Source organism: Pseudorasbora parva, chromosome 18 (assembly GCF_024679245.1).
Source record: "Pseudorasbora parva isolate DD20220531a chromosome 18, ASM2467924v1, whole genome shotgun sequence".
NCBI lineage: Eukaryota > Metazoa > Chordata > Actinopteri > Cypriniformes > Gobionidae > Pseudorasbora > Pseudorasbora parva.
Genome location: NC_090189.1, coordinates 17614332 through 17639408, shown reverse-complemented (window position 1 = coordinate 17639408; position 25077 = coordinate 17614332). Strand labels below are relative to the sequence as shown.

The following is a 25077-nucleotide window of genomic DNA, read 5'->3' as shown; positions in this document are numbered from 1 at the left end:
ATCAATATTTGAACAATTTAACTGTGATATGACTCATTAGATATTGTTTGATGCTATAACATTTTTCTCTCCTAGGATAGAAGGAATAGATGGATATTCTGAAGAACTTGGCATTTCTGACTGACCATTGGTCATCGTGGTTGGGAGAGGGAAAAATAGACAACAGTTTGCCACTTGGCAATGTATAGGGTGATGTGCAACTATGCCACCAAATCTCATGCCTATGCAAGAAAATGCTTTTTTAAATAGCTTCTGGAAAACAATTAGGCTAACATTTCAGGAACAATGTCAAATTTAACAAAGGAATCTCATTTTGAACTAGGTTTTTGAAAACCACTGTTTGGAAGCAACTTGAATGTTTGACTCAAATGCTTAGCCTCTGATGTTTAGCTCTTGAAACAAACCCGTGTGATACATATTGAAATATCTTTTCGGTAGAAGTCAATGCATCATTATGACATATACGTTAGCATTTCACTTTATATTCAGAGCGAGTGTGAATGAATACACTCTGTGATTTCTGACTAAAGAAGATCTCACTGAAGGGAGTGTCATCAATCTCCTGTCAGTCAGAGCAGTAACCTGTACCTTTGTTGCTTTGTAGTGCTTGATGATGTCTTTCACCAATACGAAGCACGATTTTATGTCCTGCTCTTTGATAAGTGCCACAAATTTCTCTGCAAGGACACACAGTACCAACCGTTAATGCAAAGAATAAATCAAAAGCAGCCCATGCCAAATACTCTGTAAGAGCAGGCTTGTTTTAAAAGTTACCACCTTTGTGCAAAGGTAAAGAGTTATGCAATGGATTATGCACTGAGCTTGTGAATCTCAACGTGCAGCTGTATTTCATCTGGATTTTAATCAATTCTGCTACTAGTAGATCCCTCCAGTTGCAAAACCTTTGCTGGAGAGCTTTTGAAAATGAATTTCCCCCATGGCCCAGTTTACATACTATTATCATATCGGTCCCATCTGCTCAGATGTCCAGATGTTAGCAGTGTGACACAGACCACAGTCGTGATACTCAAAGGTGAACAACAGCTTAGTAGCAATAATATGAAATGGTGGTCAGTAAACTGACCCGCCAGTGAGTTTGACCCATTTTGATGACCTATTCCATTAAGAATTTTGTTCCATGTGAACAAAGCGCATCAGCTGCACTACAATTTACTTGAGCTTTTTATCTCGATGACGATCGTGTGATGATAGGTTGCCACAGTAACACAGAATGACAGTAAACGTACTTAGAGAAATGAAATATACCACAATGACCACATGTATCTCAATCCCACTAACCCCACGAGTGACTCCATGGTGCAAAATGATTATACACCACCCTTCATACATAAATCAAATTCTGAGATGTCACTGCCAATATGCTGTATGATAAGAAAACCTGCTTAAAACTTTGCTATGATGAGGGCAGAACAAGAGCTGCTCTGCCTCTTTAAGAAAAAGCAAGTTGTATATTTAATGCTATGTCAACAAACTCACAAGTTTGAGGGAATAGTCAGAGCTGAAGTCAATAAAACGACAAAGGAATCACTTTTGGCAAACAAAGGCATAGACCTCCGTCAACCGGAGCAGTGGGAACGCTTTGGAAAAGTAGGAAAGGAGAGTTGGGAGCCTCAGTCAAAGCCTTTGTGACGTTGATCTATGGATAAAGTTGAGCAGAGGTGCTCTCGATCAGTGTGAGTTGAATTTCTATGCAGGTGATGAATGAATGTGCTCTGCAGTGCGTGTCGTGGATGTATATCACTCTGCTCCCAACAGGATGGAGAGATAAGTTACTGCTAACCTGCAATGTCGTTCTACACCTTGCCTTAGGAAGGGGTTGTGCACTTGGCTTGCTTTCACAGACACTTTTTGATAGCTGTAAAGTTGCTGAAAGTTATTCTAGTTTTATAAAAGGTCGGCCTCGCAAATTCCCGTTCAGATCTTAGGTGGCATGAGGCAGGCACATTCCTTCCAAGTGGAGCCGTAGTTTACATTAATTGCGAACAAAGCCTCTTCATTGTACAGTAGTCTTAACACGGACACTGTGTTTCACATAAGGAGACTCTCCCATCACAGACGACTCCGTCAAAATATATTCATGAAGACGATGAAAAATGCACGCCGTTGTGTCCAACCCTGACCCGTCCAATGAGTTACCTGCTACTGAGCACACCTCCGTCATTCAGGGGTCAGTAAGACACTGCTCTCTGAAAAGGAGCTGCTTTACAGCCTCTGAAATATTCACGAAAAAGCAGCAGGAAGATGAATGGGCGCCTGTGTCCCCGCTCAGGGCCCTTGTTAAAAGAAGGCGTTGATCGAGAGGTCAAAGCCGGAGAGAATTTTAAACATCCATTGGCCCAGGGCCCCCCGGGATCATTACAGCTCACTCCTGAATGGAACAAGAGCCGAGCCAACAGCAAGAGAAGCCTAGTGCTGTGATATACGAGCATAATCATTTCTCGCTCTCCTCCTTTTTTTTTTTCTCTAGGCAGGGCTGGCCTGCACTTCATCCTTTTGCATTTCGGTACAGCCTATTTCATTGAAACCTCTGCAGCAGGCTCAAGCACTTTCCTTTCCTTTTAAAGGGATAGTTCAGCTAAAAAGTTTACCTAGAGTTATGTCACGTCTGTCTGCCTTATGTTGTTTCCAAACCTCAAAGTGCCCCCCCCCCCCCCTCCATAAAGTAGGAAAGTCTGAATTTCAGCCATTAGATAATCTTGCCCTACCCTGAAGGTCAGCTGTTTTCTGTTTTTCACCATTTTAAAATGACGCTTCTTATTTGCTTACTTCATACATGCAAGATTCAAAGTGATTTGTCATCAACACAGCATTTTTCTAATAGACTGATAAATTATATATATATATATATATATATATATATATATATATATATATATATATATATATATATACATATATCTCACATGATCACAGTTTATTTGCTATAGTTTAGAAAATGTTAATACAATATGACAAGAATTGAGAGTTCAACGGAATCAGAACAAAATAATCTTGATAATGTCAGATAACTTTGATAGAAAGCTATGTAATGGATTAAAATCAACCAATCAGCTGTCAGCTGTTAAATTTAAGTGCACAATTAGATAATACCAATTTAGGTCAACCAATAACCAAAAAAAGGCTTCATTTTGTTCAGTCTGTGCTGTAAAAGGTCACATTAGCAATTAAAGAAAAAACACTTCAGCAAAACATGGTCAGGTCAAAGTGTCTGAATAATTTTGGTCAAAATTAGTTTTTTATCAGTTTTAGTCCACTGTATGAAGAATTATTGAAGCTACTTAATTATGCTATCCTACTTACATAAATTAACTAAAGTGTCCTGCATATTAAACAATTATATCTGGTGTCTGAATATTTTTGTTTTGACTATATATATATATATATATATATATATATATATATATATATATATATATATATATATATATATATATATATATATATATATATATATATATATATATATATATATATATATATATAATTTTTTATTTATTTATTACGCATTTAACTCCATAAACTCACAGTAAACGGTTTGTTTACTAAGCACATTGAATTTGTAATAATGCTAATAAGAATGACACCTCAGAAGTTGATTAACTGCATCATTATAATGTTAGAATGTGTTATATTCTAAAAATATATAGAAATAATCACGAGTTCTCCTGCCTGTTTGGAACCCGTCAGATTTTGACAGAGTTGAGAAAAACAGCAATATTAATTCACTCACCTACCTTACCCATAATGCCTGATGGGAAGTACTGAGATATTGAGGTCACTGCTGCCATCTACTGGGTTGTTGCTGAATTAATTGTTATGTTTGGTGTTGGGAGACATCCTATGCTATTTGCCATGAAAAGTTCAAGTCAGATTTTAAAAAATATCACATTTATTTTCATAGAAAATGTATATTTTACACAATTCTACACATGCACAGCCACACAATTGTCCATATCAGTAAATATAGACCAACAAGTTCTTTTTTCTCTTTAATTCACAGAGCGAACACAGAATTGCATCTTTTCTTGAAGACACCATGGATAACACTTACACTGTTGAATATTAAATTTTAAAGCACTAAAAAAGTCTGTAAATTAAGTATAAACATTTATAAATTATCTACAAATGGAGTACAAAAGAGTAACTGAGAAATGAACACTTACATCATCCAGTCACAAACAAACACTCGGGATTCATGATAATAATAGAGATATTTCTGTTAAATGAAAATATATGTAATAACTTTTATTTATTTTTCTTTTGGCAAAATGATGTTGCAAGCTATACAGGCAGCTGAACATTTCATACATTCCTTTTTGGCTATCCAAATGTATTATTAATTATTATTATTCAGTTAATTAATTAGAACAATCCATGTTTTTCTTCTAGAAGAAATAAACTTTATTCACCCCAAATGAATGTCATATAATATATTTATTATTATTATTATAATGATTAATAATAAAATCATTATATATATATATATATATATATATATATATATATATATATATATATATATATATATATATATATATATATATATATATATATATATATATATATATATAATCATAATATGTTTAAGATAATCTTTATTCTTTTTCTTTCTTTCTTTTTAAAAAAACACAGTATGAACCCTGGATCAAACCATTGAAGAGTGCAATCTGAACCTAACCGGGCCACATTATTGATATTCCACCAGATGGGGTCTCAACTTCACATTTCCAGTTGCGGAGCAAGATGTTTTATGTTTATGCAAGAGAATTTGCCCTTAATGTAAGATTATAGCTTGAGACAACTAAGCTATCGTAGGTAGTTTTGCCTGAGGGTATTCAACCTGTATTTTGGTAGCTGAGAATGTGTATTATATGGTCCTCAGCAGACTATCACAGAGAGTTTGTCTACCACAGCAAGCAAAGTCCTCAGGAAAAACAGCCATTGATAACAGCAGCAAGGATATGTCATTTAGGCCTATAGATAATGTTCTCATGACCAGCCCAACCTATAGGCCTACATGTTTTAAACAGATATTTAAATTCTGTCATAATATACTCACCCTCATGTTGTTCCAAACATGTGCAACTTTCTTTATTCTGCAGAACATATAAGAAAATATTTTAAAGAAGGTTGTTAACCAAATAGTTTTGGTTACCATTTACTTGTATGGCAACAAAGAAAAAAAAGGAGACATTTCTGAAAATGTCTTCATTCATGTTCCACTTAAGAAAGAAATCGTAGAAATTTTATGGGTAAATTTTGACAGAATTTTAAAATTGGGGTGAATTTTTTTAACCCTTACGAAAAATAACTGATTTTATTAGCCTAGTAAAAGTGTAATAGGCCTAACCATGTTTTTTGGGGGCTAATTAATTACCATATATATAACCAAAGTTTTACCACAAATACCATGGTTAAACTATGGTTAGAGTAGAACAACATATGGCTAATTTGTGGTTACCATGGTTTTAACTACAATAGCCATGTTTTTTGTTTGTTTTATTTGTAGTAAAACCTGTTTTGGTAAGGAAAGGGCTATTCACACATAACGCGTCCTTGCGTTTAAAACTTAATGGCAAAACGTTTAAACCATTGTGTCTTTTAACCTGACGCAACGTTTAAAAAACGCGCCAACGCTGTAATATTTAACATTGGAAAACAATCAGCTGCTAAAGCATCGCACAAACGCGTTCTGTGTGAACCGGTCCTTCAGAAAGTGAAATTTAAGGAAACACTAAGACCACCTTTGCTCAAATGTTACTTGAGAAGATGGCACCACCCTTATAGAATTTAGAAAGGAACAGGAAACAACTTGTAATTAGCAGCACGTCACACATTATCACAAAAGTTTATAACGACATTTGTCCCTTTTCTGTTAAAGGGGTTGCACGAACATGGATGCAGAGGGGACACACACACACACACACACACACGTGTGTCATTACCAAAACACACCGATTGTGCGATTTGAAAGGCAAATACAGAATCTTTCCATCGTTTTTTATTTATTTATATAACTTCAGAGTCATCCTCGTGATAAACACGGGATAGGGGTATCTTAGAGCAAGCAAAGGGAGAATACTTGGCAAAGACTGATGTGTGGAGACATCAGATGTAGGTAATTTAGGCTACTGTACTTACTGAGTTTATATGAAGGCCACAGCAATGTTTAAAAGGATTAGCTCATAGACAGACCTCGTCAGTAATGTGTTTTTGCACATTGCCCATCTTTCTTAAATGTAAATGTGTCATTATATTGTGGTCCTTTTTTTGTTTTGGACTAATGCACTTGATATGGTCTGGAGGTTAGCATTTATGCTATTTGATGGACAATGTCAGGCCATATTTGAAGTGCTTTTTAAATCGTTTTTATCACCAAATGCTATACCAAACATTAAAATCTATTAGATTAAATATTTCACTCAAAAGCCAGCACTTTGATTTGATAAAAATGAAAATTGCAATGGAAGTAGGATCATTCTTTAAATATTTAAATCGGCTTTTTGTCCTTTAGATCACAGTATGTAAATATGCTTTTATTCTGACAGCCAATTAGCAAGCTCACTGACATATGAGTGACATCTTTATCTACGTCATTCCTTTTCATCAGGATATTAGATCTATTTCATAATCTGAACGTGGCATATTAATGTGAAAGGTTTTTTTTGTGTGTGAAAATTATAGTTTATACTGACACATTTGGGATTGGCGGTTTCCCTTTTGAAACAGACATCTGTATGCTGTTGTAGCCATGTGAATTTGAAATCAAACTCATACATTTACTTTGAGAACTTTTTGAGTAGTTTCTTCCCCTTAGAGAGCAGACCTTTTTTCTTTTTTGACGCCAGGTCTCGTGGACCCCTGGCAGGGCTCAGCGGCCTGACTGGGCCAACAGGAAGCAAAGGACGCACAGTGGGAGAGGCGGGTCTTCCAGGGGCCGGTGCTGGCACTGTACTTTCCACAGGCACCTAATGAAACATCCACGGGGAAGGGAAAATTGGGATATTACACAGCAAGCCTATCTTTTGCCTTATTATCTGCCTTCTTCACAGTTACAGTCCAGCTCATGTTCTGAGTTCTAAAACAAACCATTGAAAATGAACCAATAAATTAAGAGCAAAAATTATATTATTACTCGCAGATTGGAACTTTAGAGAAAAGGCAGATAATATGGCTGGTTACTGAATTAACTTAACTGTTATTACATGTTTTCTTGTCTGCTAATAAAGGTAAGGAATGCAGAAAAATTGCTTAATTTAGTTTCTGTTTGCATTGTTATTTAAAACCACTAAAAGTCAGGGGATCTTTTATTCTAAAAAATCATCAAAATAGACACACAGCATGGAAACCAACTGCAGATACCATACAAGTCCAATGCACTGGCATATTAAGCAGAACATTTTGAAGATAAATAAGAAAAATAAATTAGAAAAAAAAATCTGAATAAATTAACATTATTAAGCAGATACACCTGACACAGACCTTATCTTTAGATGAAAATAGATCAATAAATAAACTTGTGTATGTGCTACATTTAAAAGCAATATAATGGTAAACTCCAATTAGATGTAAAAAGTCCATAAAAATCTGCATAAAATCCCTTGCATGAGACCGATTACTGGTATCGCCAGTTGCTCAACTTACTTAGCAAGAACAAAGTCTGCTAGGGTGGGAAATTAACAATATTCTTTAGCTTTTTCTTTTTTTTTGGCAAAGCCGGTGGGAAAAAGGGAAATTAGAATGCAGCGATCATAAAAAAAATTCAAAACATCAATTATGAGGAGGAAAAAAACAACAACACCACGTACACATAAATGAACAGATGTGTCCACTAAATGTCCACTAGCAAAAATACATAATTGTCTCAGTTTTTCATTTATTTGATTTATTGTAATTACATCATGACTGTTATCATTTTAGTCTCTCTGGAAGAGATGAGATGAGTAATATTTATATGATCTGCTAGTTCATATGATCTGAAAAATAGAGCTTTTTTGACAATGTGCAATATACAAAAAGAAACAAAGCCTCCTCAAAGAAATACAACATTTGGGGTAATGTAGTTTACTTTTATATAAAAGCTACAGGTCTGTTCTGGAAAAAACAGGCATGCGTCAACTACGTGAGTTTCCAAATCAGTCTTTTAACAGGGTCACAAATCACGAGCCACGGACCCTATGGACTTCACAAAGCACTTTGACTAATACAAACAGCTTCACCTAAGTAGGGTTTTGTGTTTCAGTGCAAAGATGCTTTATGCTTTATTCATAGTCCGGTGCAGGAACGGAATTTGGCATTTTCCACAGTCCTCTTGCGACTCTACGAACATTCGCTCTCTTAATAGAGTCACGTTCGTACCTGTCTCTCTATGCTCTCAAAAAGGCTCTGTTTGTAGTGGGCTTTGCTTCTCCCTTTCCTAGAGCAAGAAAGGTTGGACTGGAAACCACCACCACGGTCACATAAAGAAAAAACAAACAAGCACAAGAAAACACAGAGACGGCGAGTGGACCGAAACTCAAACGGAGGATGAATGGACACAGGGCCTAGCGCTGAGAACGGCGATGGTGTACCCGTTTGGCCTCTGGGCGTGGAGCCGGTACCGGATTGGGCTCGTCCTGACCTTGCTGGGAGGGAGTGTCCGTCAGATAGACCTCCACGTCATCAGGCACTTCTTCGAGAAAGTTGGATGGAACCAAACCCCGATGTCCATTCAGCTCACCCTGAGAGTCAGAAAAAATGTACAATGCCGCAGGCTCAGAATAATACAGCGTAAGTAGTCAGCGCAATGATGATACTTACATAATAGAAGCCGTCTTCATCTATATCCCCAAAAACAGCAATGATGTCACCAGCGCAGAACGTCAGTTCAGCCTGCCACAGAAAGCACACAATCAGCAACTATTCAGAAATGCGTATTCAGCAGAATGAAAACCTGACTGCATATATATATATATATATATATATATATATATATATATATATATATATATATATATATATATATATATATATATATATATATATATATATATTTGTGCTGTCAACATTTGCATTAATGCATGTGATTAATTTTTTACATTTAACCCAATAAAAAAAATATTTAATGCAATTATCCTTTGGAAGCTTTTAAACCATTTAAAGGGTTAGTTCGCCCAAAAATGAAATGTATAAAATGTATTTGACTCACCCTAATGTTGTTCCACATCCGTAAGACCTACGTTCATCTTCGGAACACAGTTTAAGATATTTTATATTTAGTCCGAGAGCGTATGAAAGTGTATGCACACTATACTGTCCATGTCCAGAAAGGGAATAAAAACATCATCAAAGTAGTCCATATGTGACATCAGTTAGTTAATTAGAATATCTTCAAGCATCGAAAATACATTTTGGTCCAAAAATAACAAAAACTACGACTTTATTCAGCATTGTCTTCTCTTCCGCGTTTGTTTTCAATCCTCAAATAAAGATTCAAACGGTCATGAATCAGCGGATTGATTCATGATTCGGATCGCCAGTGTCACATGATTTCAGGAGTTTGGCATGCGATCCGAATCGTGAATCAATACGCTGATTCATAACCGTTTGAATCTTTATTTGAGGATTTAAGATGAACGGAGGTCTTACGGGTGTGGAACGACATTAGGGTGAGTCATTAATGACATAAATTAAATTTTTGGGTGAAGTAACCCTTTAAGGTTAACAAGACAAAAGAGAACGTACTGTCTGACATACACACAGCGCACAGAAAGACGCACACCAGAATCGGTGTGTGTGTGTGTGTGTGTGTTAAACACCTCAACATCCACATTTGGGGAGCTCTCTCTGGGATCGTAGTCGTACAGGGCAACCATTCTTCTTGTGGCCACTGGGTGGCGCCCTCTCCTATTTTGTTCTGGTGGAGAGAGAATTTTTGTGAGGCAGGCTATGTACAAACTAATATTTGACTGGTTAGCATTAACCAGTTAGTTGTTACTAGTAGAATGTAGAAATCTTACTATAGAAAGGTAGCATAACAAATGTAACATACTGTATATATAAAGGTTGGGGTCAGTAAAATGTTTTTAAATATGTTGAAGGCCGTCCCCATCAAAGTACAATAATTATATACTATCATGTTGATTAGGAAGGTTTTATTAATTGTTCTAATTGTATGAGAATAGGCAAGTCCACGTCACAACAATAATGACAGTGTAAGATTTCGAATCACTTTCAGAATGATTTTCTGAAGAATGACAGCTGGAAATAGACATTGCCAATCATCTTTCTTTAAAGAGCTCAAGCATGTAAAGTGACAAATGACATAACTGCAGCTTTTGCTAATAATAAACAGAACATTATTGTGTGTTGATGGGTATGCTAATAAAGCTATCATTATAGCTATCCTCCTTGGTGTGAACAAGCCTTTATTCAGCAAGAATGTATTAAAGGTACAAAATGTACTATTTTTGGACTAAAATATCTACAAACCACTAGAGCAAAGTTATATATTTTGTAAACTTGTGTACTTACATTATCCCAAAATGTTATATTAAGAAATAAATGAGAAATAAGCATTTTTAACCAAGACATGGACCTGGTCCGTGTCTGTTTTGTAGAAACCATGAAAACACCAAAGACACTTTAATATATTATGCGTTTTATTAGACAGGCGAGCAACTGTTTGGACACATTCATAGACGGAAAATTAATCATTGTTATATACAGCTCAATAGTTAGTTTTATTGTTTAAATCTAATTTACCGCAATTACCATGTTTTACCATGTCTAATATCACTGCAGTGCGCAACAAGTGTCTCATAGTAGCCACTAAAAATTACATATTATGGCTTTAAGTTTCAATTCTATTTCAAATAAATGCTGTTTTTTAAACTCTATATTCATCAAAGACCAGTTTTCACAAAAAATATCCCTACCCGAGCCTGAACTTGACCCAAACCGACCCGGGGCACAGGTGCCAGTTCGGGCCAAGATTTCCTGGCACTATCCTCGGGCCGGGTCGGGCCAGGCCCTTGATCAAGCGTTTGCGTTTTTTTAATCAGTACTTTATTAGCTTAATTGGGTGAGCAGAAAGCTATGCCATAATTAGAAATAATATATTTTTAGCAAAGTAAGAACTAATACTACGAATAAGAAACAAATGCGTAGGCTTCAAAGTTGCACAAGTCAGGATTAGTCTAAAAATGCATGTTAAACTCACAGCACATGCAGTGATGGAACGCAGCATTCTGAACAGAAAGGCTCTGAGACATGAGCTGCTTGCATGAACACTGCACTTTACTTAATTAAATATTTCCGTTTCAAATCATTTGGTTTAAAAGTGGACATTTCAAGCTTTCTAAACACATATTTCTCATGTCTGTGAGGCAAGTAGCCTGCTGAGTTTCGGTTTATTTATGAGACACGCTCCAGTTCATGAGCAATGAAAGCGATCGCAGCCGCGACTTCATGTCCTGATTATAGTCTGCTATTTACTTCTTATTTATTAAATCCAGGGAATTGGCTGAAAAACCTTTATTAAAATGAAGATACAATTTATACAAAACGAAATTCACTTTTAATAAAGGCTTTCTACAAAACAAAACTTAATATTAAATAAAATATAACTACCAAAATCATTTCTGACCCACTCGCATCTTTGCAAATTGCACTTATCATAATCAGATTGTTTAAAAAATATATTATATTTAAACATACAGGTGCTGGTCATATAGTTAGAATATCATCAAAAAAGTTTATTTAATTCACTAACTCCATTCAAAAAGTGAAATTTTTAAATGATAATGGTAAATGATATTCATTCATTACACATACTGATATATTTCAAATGTTTATTTCTTTTAATTTTGATGATTATAACTGACAACTAAGGGAAATTTCAAATTCATTATCTCAGAAAATATGAATATTGTGAAAAGGTTCAATATTGAAGACACCTAGTGCCACACTCTAATCAGCTAATCATCTCAAAACACCTGCAAATGCCTTTAAATGGTCTCTCAGTCTAGTTCTGTAGGTTACACAATCATGTGGAAGACTTGACAGTTGTCCAAAAAGACAACCATGACACCTTGCACAAGGAGGGCAAGACACAAAAGGTCATTGCAAAAGAGGCTGGCTGTTTACAGAGCTCTGTGTCCAAGCACATTAATAGAGAGGTGAAGTGAAGGAAAAGATGTGGTAAAAAAAAAAACTGTACAAGCAATAGGGATAACCACACCCTGAAGGGAATTGTAAAAAAAAAAAAAAAAACCTCTCAAAAATGTGGGGGAGATTCACAAAGAGTGGACTGCAGCTGGAGTCAATGCTTCAAGAACCACTGCGCACAGACGAATGCAAGATATGTGTTTCAGCTTTCGCATTCCTTGTGTCCAGCCACTCTTGAACAACATACAGCATCAGAAGCATCTCGCCTGGTCTAACGACAAAAAGACCTGCTGAGTGGTCCAAAATTATGTTCTCTAATGAAAGTAAACTAGCCTAGAGGTTTTTGGATATTTTACTGCAAAAATGTTACATACTGCTCCTTTAACTATATTTTTGATGAAGAGATCAAAGAGACTTCTTTTAGAAACATTGCAAAGTCTTACTGACCCAAAACCTTTCAAACAGTAGTTTGCAACAATACGTTTAATATAATAATATAATAATCTTTAATATTTGTGTTTTGTGTAGTTTAGATAACTGTGACAGGAAAACACCAACCAATTCTGTCCACAGGGGTATTGAGAGGGAGGAATCCTTGTTTCATGAGCTGCTCCATGGTCTCATCATCTTCAGCACGGATTTCCGACACCATGTTACAGGGAATAAGTCCAGACCTGCCTCGGATCTCCCCACGATAAAAGCCATCATTATCCTTATCACCGTACACCTTAGACACACAGACAGAGTGATGCTAAAACAATGGCCATTTAACAACAGATCATTAGCTCCAGCTGAGCGGTACCTTTATTATCTGACCCTCTTTAAAAGGGAGTTCCTCATCAGCTGCGTCAGGGTTAGGGGACATGGAGAGAGGGTCATAGTCGAAGAGGGCCACAAAGATTCGGAATGGATCCTCCTGCTCAGATTCATCATAGAAAGGGGGAGAACGTCGGCTCCGGTCCCGGTATCCATCTATGATGAGAAAGACAGGTAAAAAACCAAGTTGTCTAATAGACAGATTTAAGAGGCTTCCTATATGGATAATTGGATAGCTGTGTCCTTTGGTGTGATACAATGTTTTTTTAATAATGATTTTTCTAATTATTGTATATTTACTATTATACTACTCATATTAGTTTACATATAAAATTATTATTTTGTAGTAATATTTGTAGGGCTACTCATACAAATTACTTTGTTACACTGTATGTCCATTTAACTAAACAGAAAAAATAACTTAATATTACTTAAAAATATCTTTGTGGCAAAGCTGAATTTTCAGCAGTGATTTCACTAGTCTTTATTGTCACATACTTTGTCAGAAGTCATTCTAATATGCTGATTTGATGCTCAAGAAACATTTCTAATCATCAATGTTAAAAACAGCTGAGCTGCTTAATATTGTTGTGGAAACTGATAAAAAAAAATCCAGGATTCTTTGATTAATAGAATATTCAAAATAACTGCAATGTAATTAGTTACTGTACTTAAGTATGTTTTTGGCAACAATGTAGTTAGTATAAGTATCAAAGATATTAAGAACTTTTAATATTATCTTAGAATAAGAATATGTATTATTTACTCCAATAGATTGTAATGAGTAATGTCATTACATGTCATGATAACTAATTTTCCATGGCACCTATTGCAGCAGTTTCTGCGATATCGCCATCTACAGAGCATTTAATGTAATATGTCTTGCCCTTGTCCACCCAAACTTGTCAACAAGACTACTTCCTAAGTCCATTAGCAGTAGCAGGTAGTTGTGAACGTTAGGTTTCCTGACGTAACCCCGGTTCTCTGATAACATGAAGGGAGGTATCTCACTATATAAGGGGAACGCCTCAGTTCGTGACCGATCGCGAACACACCAATAACACCATGTCTGCCAACCATTGAAGACCAATCGCTGCAACGATCAAGGAGTCCCGTCTTCCTGTATATAAACCATAGCCATTTCATCATTCTCCGCATATCTCTTCTCTGTGCAAGGAGGGCAATGTTGTGAGATACCTCACTTCAAGTTATCAGAGAACCGGGGTTACGTCAGTAACCTAACGTTCTCTTTCAAACATTCATTCGGTATCTCACTATTCGGAATATAGAAAACTCCTGTATTGTCATCATACTGACGAAGCAGACTGTAAGAAGGTTATACAAGATAACATTCGCCCATTAAAAAAGTGCATAAAACCCTACTACTCAACTACTCACTCCCAGGACTGAGTGGGCTGAAGAGGGTTCTGTCACATCTTGTCTATAGAAACAAGCAAAAGTGTGTGGAGAAGACCAACTGGCTGCTGCACAAATGTCTTGGATAGAGATACCTCTAAACAGAGCCCAGGATGTAGCCATGCCTCTAGTAGAGTGAGCTCGTAGTCCTATTGGGGGCTCTACCTTCACATTATTGTAACATAATAAGATATCCACAACCCTGTGAGAAAGGCATTGACAGGAGATCTGTAAGAGTCAGCCCACGAGACAAATGGCTGATTGCTCTTACGAAGTGAGTGGGTTCTCTGAACATACATATGCAGAGTACGAACCGGACATAATTAGTGTAACCTCTCCTCCTATGGGGATTGAAACTGTGGTAGATGAAAAGCTAGCACCAGCGTGATCAAACACCTTGGGTAGAAACGCAGGGTTAGTTCTAAAAGTGACCTTTTGACCACCCAGAGCAAACATCATACATGAAGAGTGAACTGATAAAGCATATAGTTCACTCACCCTTTTTGCTTTAGTGAGAGCAAGTAACAGAGCCGTCTTTAAATCAAGTAGCTTCAAGTCAATTTTTTCAATGGGTTCGAAAGGGGCTTTTGAGAGCATGTTCAGAACCATCGACATGTCCCAGGACAGGACCAGCGGCTTCGATACTGGGTGTAACTGACGTGCCCCTCTCATAAATCGACAGATAAGAGGGTGATGTCCGATAGTACCCAAGTTAAGATCCACATGACATGCTGAGATAGTGGACAGATAAACCTTGTTGTAGAAAAGGCTCTGCCTCCCTGTAAAAAAAAACAGCACGTCTGAAACTGAACACAAGAAAGGAATGATGTTCCTATCTGCGCACCAGCCCTCAAACACCCTCCATATGAGATGATATAAAGAACGCATTGAGGCAGCCCTCGCACTCTGAATGGTCTCAATTACTTTTGGAGGTAACCCAGCTGCATTCAGATTTAACCTATCATGGGCCAGAGAGCTAGTTTCTGAGGGGAGGGGTTAAATATATGAGCATCACTTGAGGGTTGAGTCATCACTCCCTGTACAGAGGATTCCCTCTGGACAGTAAATTTGCTCCCCTGTTCATTATTCATAAGACATACATTGCACGTAATGACAGGAGGGTCCTGCTGCTCTACATAATCAGGTCCTTCTCTAACAAGTGAAGCTTGTGAGAACAAACTCCTCCCTGTCAATTTATGTATGCTATCACCGCTGTATTGTCTGTCCTGACCAATACATGATGGTTCTTGAGAAAATGCACAAAATGCCTAGTAACAGTAGCTCTAGAAGTTTATGTGCTTCTCTCTCAGTGCAGGAGACCAAACTCTCCTCACTGTTCTGCCCTTGAACAACGCAACCCAGACCGTGAGAGATGCATCTGTTGTCACCACTTTCCTCAATACAACAGGACACAGAGGGCGCCCTGTCCTGAGAAAAGACAGGGCTCTTCAATGACAGAGCGCTCATGCATTCTGGTGAGATGCACACTCGGAAGCTGAGACGGCTCATGGGGCAAACCTGTATCTCTACCTGAAGGCCTGAAATTCGGATGGCTCGGGTGATAAGGGCGAGCTGCCGGCTTTCTGGGGGGACATACCCAGCCATAGCGATCTCTCTTCCACCACAACTAAGCCCATATTCCGACCGCAACTTTGAACCACTCCACGGGACGTGCGCAGGTTTAAATCTGCAATGACGCAAATCTCCTCCCAGAGCGCTGGGTTGGGAGAGCCGAAATCTAGCTGATGACCCATCTCGTCTAATAACTCCGCCTGATAGGCTGTAAGGAGGGACGTCACATTCAAAGCATGGATGGCCAGAAGCGCTCTGTTTTCCCTGGCAGCAAGGCTCCGACTGAAAAGAGTGCTGCCCTGCGACTCGGGTGCAAATGATTCACCACTGATTGTGCAGCGATTGGTCTGCCATGGTTTGCAGACATGGTGTTATTGGTGCTTCCGCGATTGGTCACGCCCAAGACTTTCCCCTTATATAGATAGACACCGAACAAATGTTTGAAAGAGAATCACAGGTGTTTCATTTATGAGATGAGGATCTGACTGCAGCCGAAACCAGCACGTCACGTGCAAGCAGGCTTTGACCATTTCATTTTACGTAACATTATTTTGTTTATCAGTTATATTGAAGATAACTCTTTGAAGGATATTGGTTTATTGGTATTGGTGAGCTTAACTGAGACTTGAGTGTTTGTAGGCTGTTGTGTCGACCTTGATTTATTGCAAGCATTCAGTTTTATTTTAGGAAATAAACATCTGATTGCTCTCCTCACAAGTTTCTTCAGTGACGTGTCTCTTAGGAAAAATGCATCTTTGAGCCCACATTCTGTCATCTTTTATTCACCCTCAAGTTGGTCAAAACCTGTAGGAATTTATTTCTGCTGAATACAAAATAAGATATTTTGATTATAAGGGTAACCAAACATTTGAGGGGCCCCACTGGCTTCCAAGGAAGAACAAATGTAAGCGAGTCAATGGGTCCATAAATTGTTTGATTACCGACATTCTTCAAAATATATTTAAACAAAACAAATAACAAATATCTGCTGACAAAAATATGTTAAAAAGAAAAAAAACTCATACAGGTTTAGAACAACTTAAGTATGACAAAATTATTCATTTTGGAGTGAACTATCCCTTTAAGTACTGTTAAAATCGGATACTCTAAGACTATCTATACTTATACTCCAGTGTGGTTTTCAGGTACTCTTTACACCTCTGCTTTACTGTAGTTTTAATTAGTTAATGCATGCTTTCTAAATAAAATGATTAATTTCTTTAAAAAAAGAATGTATGGACCGTTTGAACTATAGTGTGTGTATATATATATATATATATATATATATATATATATATATATATATATATATATATATATATATATATATATATATATATCTTATATATATGTGTGTGTGTGTGTTATTTAGAAGTAATCAACTACCCAAATACAGCTTTCAACTATATCCTGTAATACAAAACCATATAGAGTAGGCATGACTTTACTGAGGGTATAAGCTTTACTTTTTAAAGGATCTAGAGGAAATTTTTAATCAAGTAACAAACAGCATAAATATATTCATCTTGATATGTAATAATAGACGGTTTGAATAAACATGCAATTCAGTCCAACGGAGTGAAATTCCTCTCCATACTTGCACAATCTATTTATTTGCCAAACACATCTTGGGTGGGTTAAAAAAAAACAGACATTTCTTACAGTAATATGATGGCTATGATGCGTGTCACTGTGTGTGTTTGCCTGTGTGTGTGGGTGTGTGGCGATTGGGAGTGAAACACCCATATGGCAGCCAATTACAGATGAGCAGCAAGCCAAACACGAAGCTCCTGACAGGCGCACACACACAAACAGAGAGCGAGAGAGTGAAAGAGTGAGAGAGAAAGAGAGACAGAGAACACGCAGTCTGAGCTACTGTAACCATGCAGAGATTTGGATCTAAGAAAGACCCATCAGATGGGGCAAATTAGTCCCGGATAAAACTGCACCTGTTTTCTTTTGTCCCTGCCGCATCTACAGAGCTGTGCTAGATTGTGACTCCAACATGCCCAATGTGCATTCCACACAGTTGCCTTTGCAGTCGATGCCAAGGAACTGTTCGCGTTCTCTTCCTGGTCAACCGTTACCTATGTATATATTTGAAGGCATTCGTTCGGCGTAAGATGCCGCCCTTTAACTTTCACCATTTAGTCATGCATGGCCAAAGTAAAAGAATGAGTGTGGTCAGGTTGAAAAGAGGGAGGTTTGGCAGGCATCCATTGGTGGGACAGTGCAGAGGGGGAGGAGCATTCTCTGTGCAAACATGTTGCTAATGGCTATCTTACAGCGCCCTTTCCAACACAAGCTTCCATCTTGGTGCAGTCCAGTGCAGTTTCATGCGTTTGGCCATTTTCTTTCTCCTCGGACCTCACTCTAAGTGCTGCGGATTCAACACGTACCATAAGGGGGCCTGCGTCCCCCGTGCCTCCGGGAGGAACATGTCCTGTGCCGCGCTACACTGCCATAGTAAACATCCTCCTTGACGGGAGAGAGGTTCCCTTCACTGTTACTCTCAGTGGTTATCTCTGAGGGAAACACCAATCAAAGAGTCGTTATACCATGCGAAGGCTGTTCAACTGCGTCAACCTGCCCAGGCTGGAGACACCTAACTACTCTGTCATCTCTATGGGAAACCTTGACTGCGTATGAAAGCTGAGGCAGCTGACTTGTTGCCTGGCTGCCCTATCAGGCAATGACTTTGCAGGCAACATTTGCATAGGAAGGCATGTGAAATGTACTTTTTTGAAGCAGCATAACAGTTTAACAATCTAGAACAAAATAAAATGAGCTTTGGTGGTAGCTAAATGGATATTTAATTACTACAATATTTAAGGACAACTCCGGTGAAAAAGAACCTAGGGTAATAAACACATCGTTCTATGGGATGCGTTTTCATGAAATCGAATGTGAAGAGTTTTATCTCTAAAAATTATAACGTATCTTATAACGTGAGTGTATGGGGCATAGAATAGGTAAAATTAAATCGCTAGTTAATACCACTAACAAGGCTCAAAATAGCCTCACACTAACACGGTAGCATAGTGAGAGTCCCTACATGCAAACCGAAGCATTGAGAACTTTGTAAGTGTACAAACAGTTTAATAAGAAGATACTTGAGCTGAGCTAAGTGAGCTGAGCGTGAGCACAGCATTCGTGGCCCGACTGGTCGAGACTGTTTTCCAAGATGGCTACTGGCTGTATACACGTAATGGGCTGTCTTTATAAAGTATCTTCTTTATTAAACTGTTTGTAGTGTGTATCGTGTTAGTGTGAGGCTATTTTGAGCCTTGTTAGTGGTATTAACTAGCGATTTAATTTTACTTATTCTATGCTCCATAAACTAGCGTTACAAGCTAATCTGTTTTTAGAGATAAAACTCTTTACATTTGATTTCATGAAAGCGCATCCCAGAGAAAGATCTACTCGGTAACCATGTGTTATTACCCCTAGGGTCATTTTTACCGGAGTTGTCCTTTAACTTCTCACTAGAAATGACATCTATGCTGCTTTCAAAAATTGATCAGTGTAAGGTCTCTCAAGAGACAGGATGAGACAAGGTAACTGGATCCGGATGTGCCCCTTTGCCTTCCTACCTCCATATGCTGCCTGCAGAGCCAGCATTTTTCAGCTTTTAGATGCAGCCCTTAAAAGAAACGTAAAGATTCAAAGAGGGTTATATTGGCTGAGAGCAACAGGTTATGGTCATGGTTGGAACACACAGTGGTCTGGCACACATTGACAAGCTTATGAACGTTTAACAGTTTAAAAAGAGACAATGTGGAGCAGGAGGACAGACAGAACACCCTGAACGCAAGCATTGGACTCCTGTCTCTTACTGGGAGAGCACTGACCAATGGATGGGACCGTGAGGGGTCGGCGCTGAGGTTGAGGACCTCGGTGAGATGGCTTCCGGTAGTCTCTATCCAGCTGGCTCGAAGAAGGAGTGCTGCCTCCGGTCTTGAATCGGGAAAAAAGCAAACTAGTTACCGCCATGCAAACCAGGATGTCGATGGGATATCGTGAGATGTCTTGTAATACCTTAAGTGCATTGTGGGAGTTTCGTCGCCTGCCTTCTTCATGCTGCATTTCAGAATACAACTCCTCCTCATCCTCTTCCATGATGTCCGAGAGGTCCGAGCCTCGACTGCTCTCTGTATGATACTCCTCACTTTGACTGAAATGAGACTGTGAAATGCAGATTGTGAGAGACAACAACAATGCAAAGCTAATACAACCAAAGCATTCAATGCTGACATTTGCCTCTTTTGCCTGTGTTTGTATGGTAAGGCAATCACTTCAACTGCCATACCTGCCTGCCCAGCTCTGAGCCCTTGAGGAAGTCATCCACAGATGCTCCTCTTCTGCGGGCCTGATAGCTTTCCTCATCCTCTTCCTCATCTGAATTTTGAGAGTAGAAGCCCTGGCTTCTCCTCTCCATCTAAATATATTAAAGTGCTTTCAGAAGTCTTAATAAAGAGATCTGACATTTACGCTGAGGTTGAATACTGACAAAATATCTAATCTTCTGTATGTTCATTAACTTCTTTTATGAGTTAACCCTAGAATGCATAAATGGGTCTGATTGACCCAATAGGGATAGGGTGTTGTTATTTGATTATCTTTTTAATAAAATGATTTGATTAATTGATATTTTATGTATTCCTTATAAATGTTGAGCCTCAGCAAAACTATATTTGTTTTTAGGTTCAGAAAAACTACCCAAAGTTTTTATAAAGGGGGTCAAAATGACGTATGCATTTCCTATTCTAACTTGCCATGTTTTTTTTGTGTGGTTTTTTTGCCAATAATAATCATAATAATTAATGTTTTATCATTTCCCCATCCACAAAATAAACTATAAATAAAATATAGATTAGCTAAATAATGTGTTAACAAAATAATCCAGCAAATTAAAAATTCTCACATAACCATGTTAGTTATTAAAGGGGGGGTGAAACACTCAGTTTCAGTCAGTGTCATGTCAATCTTGAGTACCTATAGAGTAGCATTGCATCCTGCATATCTCCGAAAAGTCTTTATTTTTTTTATAATTATATAAGAAAGATGCGCTGTTCCGAGTCTTTCCGAAAAAAGCCGAGCGGGTGGGGGCGTGTCATGTGAGCGGAGCTAAATAATGACGTGTGCAGCAGCGCGCTGCAGTGAGGAAAGCTGTCTATGGAGGAAAGTGAGTCGCTCTGTGAGGAAAGTGATTCGCTCAGTGAGGAAAGTGATTCGCCCGCCGCGTGAGGAAAGTGATTCGCTCTGTGAGGAAAGTGATTCGCTCTGTGAGGAAAGTGATTCGCTCAGTGAGGAAAGTGATTCGCCCGCCGCGTGAGGAAAGTGAGTCGCTCTGTGAGGAAAGTGATTCGCTCAGTGAGGAAAGTGATTCGCCCGCCGCGTGAGGAAAGTGAGTCGCTCTGTGAGGAAAGTGAGTCGCTCTGTGAGGAAAGTGAGTCGCTCTGTGAGGAAAGTGATTCGCTCTGTGAGGAAAGTGATTCGCTCTGTGAGGAAAGTGATTCGCTCAGTGAGGAAAGTGATTCGCCCGCCGCGTGAGGAAAGTGAGTCGCTCTGTGAGGAAAGTGATTCGCTCAGTGAGGAAAGTGATTCGCCCGCCGCGTGAGGAAAGTGATTCGCTCTGTGAGGAAAGTGATTCGCTCTGTGAGGAAAGTGATTCGCTCAGTGAGGAAAGTGATTCGCCCGCCGCGTGAGGAAAGTGAGTCGCTCTGTGAGGAAAGTGATTCGCTCAGTGAGGAAAGTGATTCGCCTGCCGCGTGAGGAAAGTGAGTCGCTCTGTGAGGAAAGTGATTCGCCCGTCGCGTGAGGAAAGTGCTAATACAGATCGACCGCCGGCCTATCAGTGGGTAAGTCAGTAGCTACTGGTTATATCACCTGTTTAGCATCCTACAAGCCAGCGCTTTGATGGGCGTAGGCTGTTGCTTTCGCTCTCTCCCTCTCTCTCTCTCACGCGCTTCTGGTAGAATTGTCCATAAGGCCCATACAAGGAAATTCCGCCCCCACTAACGTCAATGGGGACGCATGATCTCAAAAAACTTGCCGAAACTTATGACTAACCGGAAGTAGTATTTTTGACAAAGAAATACTCCCATCAAACGTCCACCTTAACTTTTGAAACTTTGTCTATGTTTAGTATGGGATTCCAAGTCTTTAACAGTGTAAAAAGATCAGTATGCATGAAACAGCATTTCACCCCCCCTTTAATAGTTATATATAATTACTTTGTTTTAGTGTGTATATACATTGAGAATAACATTACAGGAACATTTAAACATGCATATAATCATATTCATAATACTGTTAAGTATACACTATAAATATATAATACATTTTACATTTCATTACAAAAATGAATTTCATCATCATTTAATCACCTTAATTTGATTCCAAACTCATAAGACTTTGGTCAATATTTGAAAAACAAATAAATATAAAGAGGTTTCTGTCCCAAAATTTAGATGATCCAAAAGGGTCATAAAGGCATTGTTAAATCAATCCATATGAATCCAGCAGTTTAATGCACACTTTTTATGATGAACTTTTATAATGAACCAATTTATTTAGGCTTCTATTCACAAATAAACACATACATCTTGTGCATCATACATACACTTTTGAAATATGTGTCAATTTTTAGATGTAAATAAAATTCTACATTAAATTTGTTCATATAACGCAATCATATCTCTACAATATCTGGCTTATCGTTCGGTTCATATGGGTTCATTTTACAATGCCTTTTTGTCTCTTCTAAATGGTCCCTGAAGTTTCAATGGAAGGACAGCAACCACACAGGTTTCATTAAAAATATTTTAATTTTTATTTCAAAGATGCACGACATGGGTTTGGAATGACATGAGGAAATGATGACAGAACTATCTAAGAACATAAAAACAAAAATATATTATAATAATATAAAAAAATGAAAAAACATAAAAAACAAGCATTTACTCCGATATGGGTCATTTTGACCCCCGTTATTCATTTAGCGTTTTTTTTTTTTGGTCATGCATTCTAGGGTTAAGGTTGGTTTGCAACTACTGTACATAACATGCTTTATGCAGACTTGACTCACCCGTCCACTCTCTGCAGCCACTCTTTGGGCTGCCTCTCTGGCAATAGCCTTGGCCACAGTGTCAGGAATAAGCGTACCCCTGGGCTGGGGGAGGATCCTTTGAGGTGACGGGGAACGGCGGTTCGGGCAGACCGGGGCGTCCAGGGTGTGTCCGTGTGGCAGGCCTGTGGGCATGCCTGATGGGGAGCAGCCGGGCTCCCATGGCTGAGGTGGGCCCCCTACATGATGTATCATTCCTGGCCCTGGCTCTTTGGTTTCCAGCTCTCTGGCACTTAGTGGTCTTTGGGGTTGGGGAAGGGTCAGTTGGGGAATGTGAGGCTGGGGCATTGGGATAGCTGGCTGGGGTTGGAGCATGGGCATGGGCGGCTGGGGATGGGGCATGGCCATGGGCTGCTGGGGTTGAGGCATAGGCATGGGTGGCTGGGGTTGGGGCATGGTCATGGATGATTGAGGCTGGGGCATTTGGATGGTGTGCTGGGGTTGAGGGATATGGTGTGGAGGTAAAGGCTGGAGGTGAGGTGGAGAGGGCTGCGTGGGATGGGGCATATGGTGGGGATGGAGGTGAGATGGGGGCTGGTTGGGTCGTACAGGGAGGGGTTGGAGATGTGTGGATGGATGGGGTCCAGGGTGGGGGGGAAGGGACCGGATTTGGGGATGAGGAGGCATCGGTTGGGACTGCTGGGGCGGGAGAGAGGACTGCATGTGGTGAGAAGGAGGGAGGGCTTTAGGAAGAGGCACCAGCAGGTGGTTTGGAATGATGGCGACATGGGAGTCTTGAGATTCTCCTTGTGCTGATAAAGTCCTGACGATAACCTCATGGGCCTCCAAGCACTGGAGACGGTTCAGCTCTACTGCCACATAGTCTGCCATTGGATACAAAACCTCAGCGATCTGAAACAACATTAGTTTCAGCATTAAGGTGCGGTCACATTTACCATGTTTCTGTTAATTTTTCATGAGCTAAATTAAGTCATTTCAGTAGGAAGCCACACAATTAAGAAAGATTTCCCCATGCAGATTTTGCAACACATTCAAGTTGGTCCAGCAAATTCACTGCGTCGAGCAAAAGAAAGTTGCTTGGTTTGAAAGTGACTTCTGTCTGAGTTGTGGTTCATACATCACTTCACTAATGACAATAGACAATCAAACTTGACTGGACCAACGTTTAGAATCAACATTCTCATTAAATCACCCAAATAAAAGAAAGACCAAATTAAAATCCATTACACAAATACACTAAAAACAATGAATGTTTGGAATAACCCCGCTCCACCAACAGGGGGCATCCGTATGACTTTTTGAAAAAATAGGTCTTGTAGCCTGCAGTCAAGAACGGTTCTGTCACATAAATGTCACCAGATATGACTGCTGATGCGCACATTCTTACCCTCTGACCCTTTGTGCACACTGCGTAGCCAATGACACTTGCACCATTGGAGGTTCCCATAGGTGTCATTAGGGGGGGCTTCCAACGCACTTGAAGGACTCCTGGGGCGTGTCCACACTGGACCTGGACTTCTTGAGGAGGCAGAGGGGGTCCTGGGAGGGACAGATAGCCCCCAGTTAGTTACAGTAACATTCCTGACACACAATAAATGATGCTGCTTAGTAATGATTGTGTCCACTGGATTAATTTGCCTGAGCTCAGGTTTACAGTAATAAGGTAATTCCAACAGCTTCACAGCTGAATAATGGCACCATATATTACTTCCAAGTATCTCAGCTAATTCATTAATCCAATTAGCCTCACTAAATCTATTTCTGTTGCCTTTGACTATGTTAAGTGGAGTGTTCTAATCAGAACAACAAAAATAGCTGTTTTCTGTCTATCTTAGTGTATGTTCTGTTTAGGTCTGATGTGTGTGACAGCTTTAGTGGGTATTGGGTAAATACTGATGTTCTGATCGTCATTTAATTAGTTCTGATGTCGATTCTTATAATCACAAGATCTGTCTTTTATTCTCTGCATAGTTTCAGAGGCTGTGTGGAAATCTGTTTGTTCAGGACTTGCTGAC

At 38.9% G+C, this 25077-nt stretch overlaps 1 protein-coding gene across 16 annotated transcripts in view; it reads right to left on the bottom strand.

Moving 5' to 3' along the window:
• Positions 1 to 4634: 4634 nt before the first annotated feature.
• Positions 4635 to 25077, bottom strand: part of rimbp2a (RIMS binding protein 2a) — an 80339-nt gene continuing 59896 nt past the window's right edge. For 11 of the 16 annotated variants that reach the window (XM_067422885.1, XM_067422888.1, XM_067422879.1 and 8 more), the window contains 12 exons: positions 24450 to 24601; positions 23063 to 23953; positions 20282 to 20410; positions 20011 to 20157; positions 19824 to 19929; positions 18372 to 18497; positions 12971 to 13140; positions 12727 to 12895; positions 9819 to 9916; positions 8821 to 8892; positions 8592 to 8741; positions 4635 to 6989 (listed from right to left, as the gene is read on the bottom strand). In XM_067422885.1, coding sequence (XP_067278986.1) covers positions 6801 to 6989; positions 8592 to 8741; positions 8821 to 8892; positions 9819 to 9916; positions 12727 to 12895; positions 12971 to 13140; positions 18372 to 18497; positions 19824 to 19929; positions 20011 to 20157; positions 20282 to 20410; positions 23063 to 23953; positions 24450 to 24601 — 2399 coding nt within the window. In that variant the 3' untranslated portion in view covers positions 4635 to 6800. Of the gene's footprint in view, positions 6990 to 8591; positions 8742 to 8820; positions 8893 to 9818; positions 9917 to 12726; positions 12896 to 12970; positions 13141 to 18371; positions 18498 to 19808; positions 19930 to 20010; positions 20158 to 20281; positions 20411 to 23062; positions 23954 to 24449; positions 24602 to 25077 lie in introns of all 16 variants that reach the window. The other 5 variants (XM_067422886.1, XM_067422895.1, XM_067422882.1 and 2 more) reach the window with 4 other exon arrangements.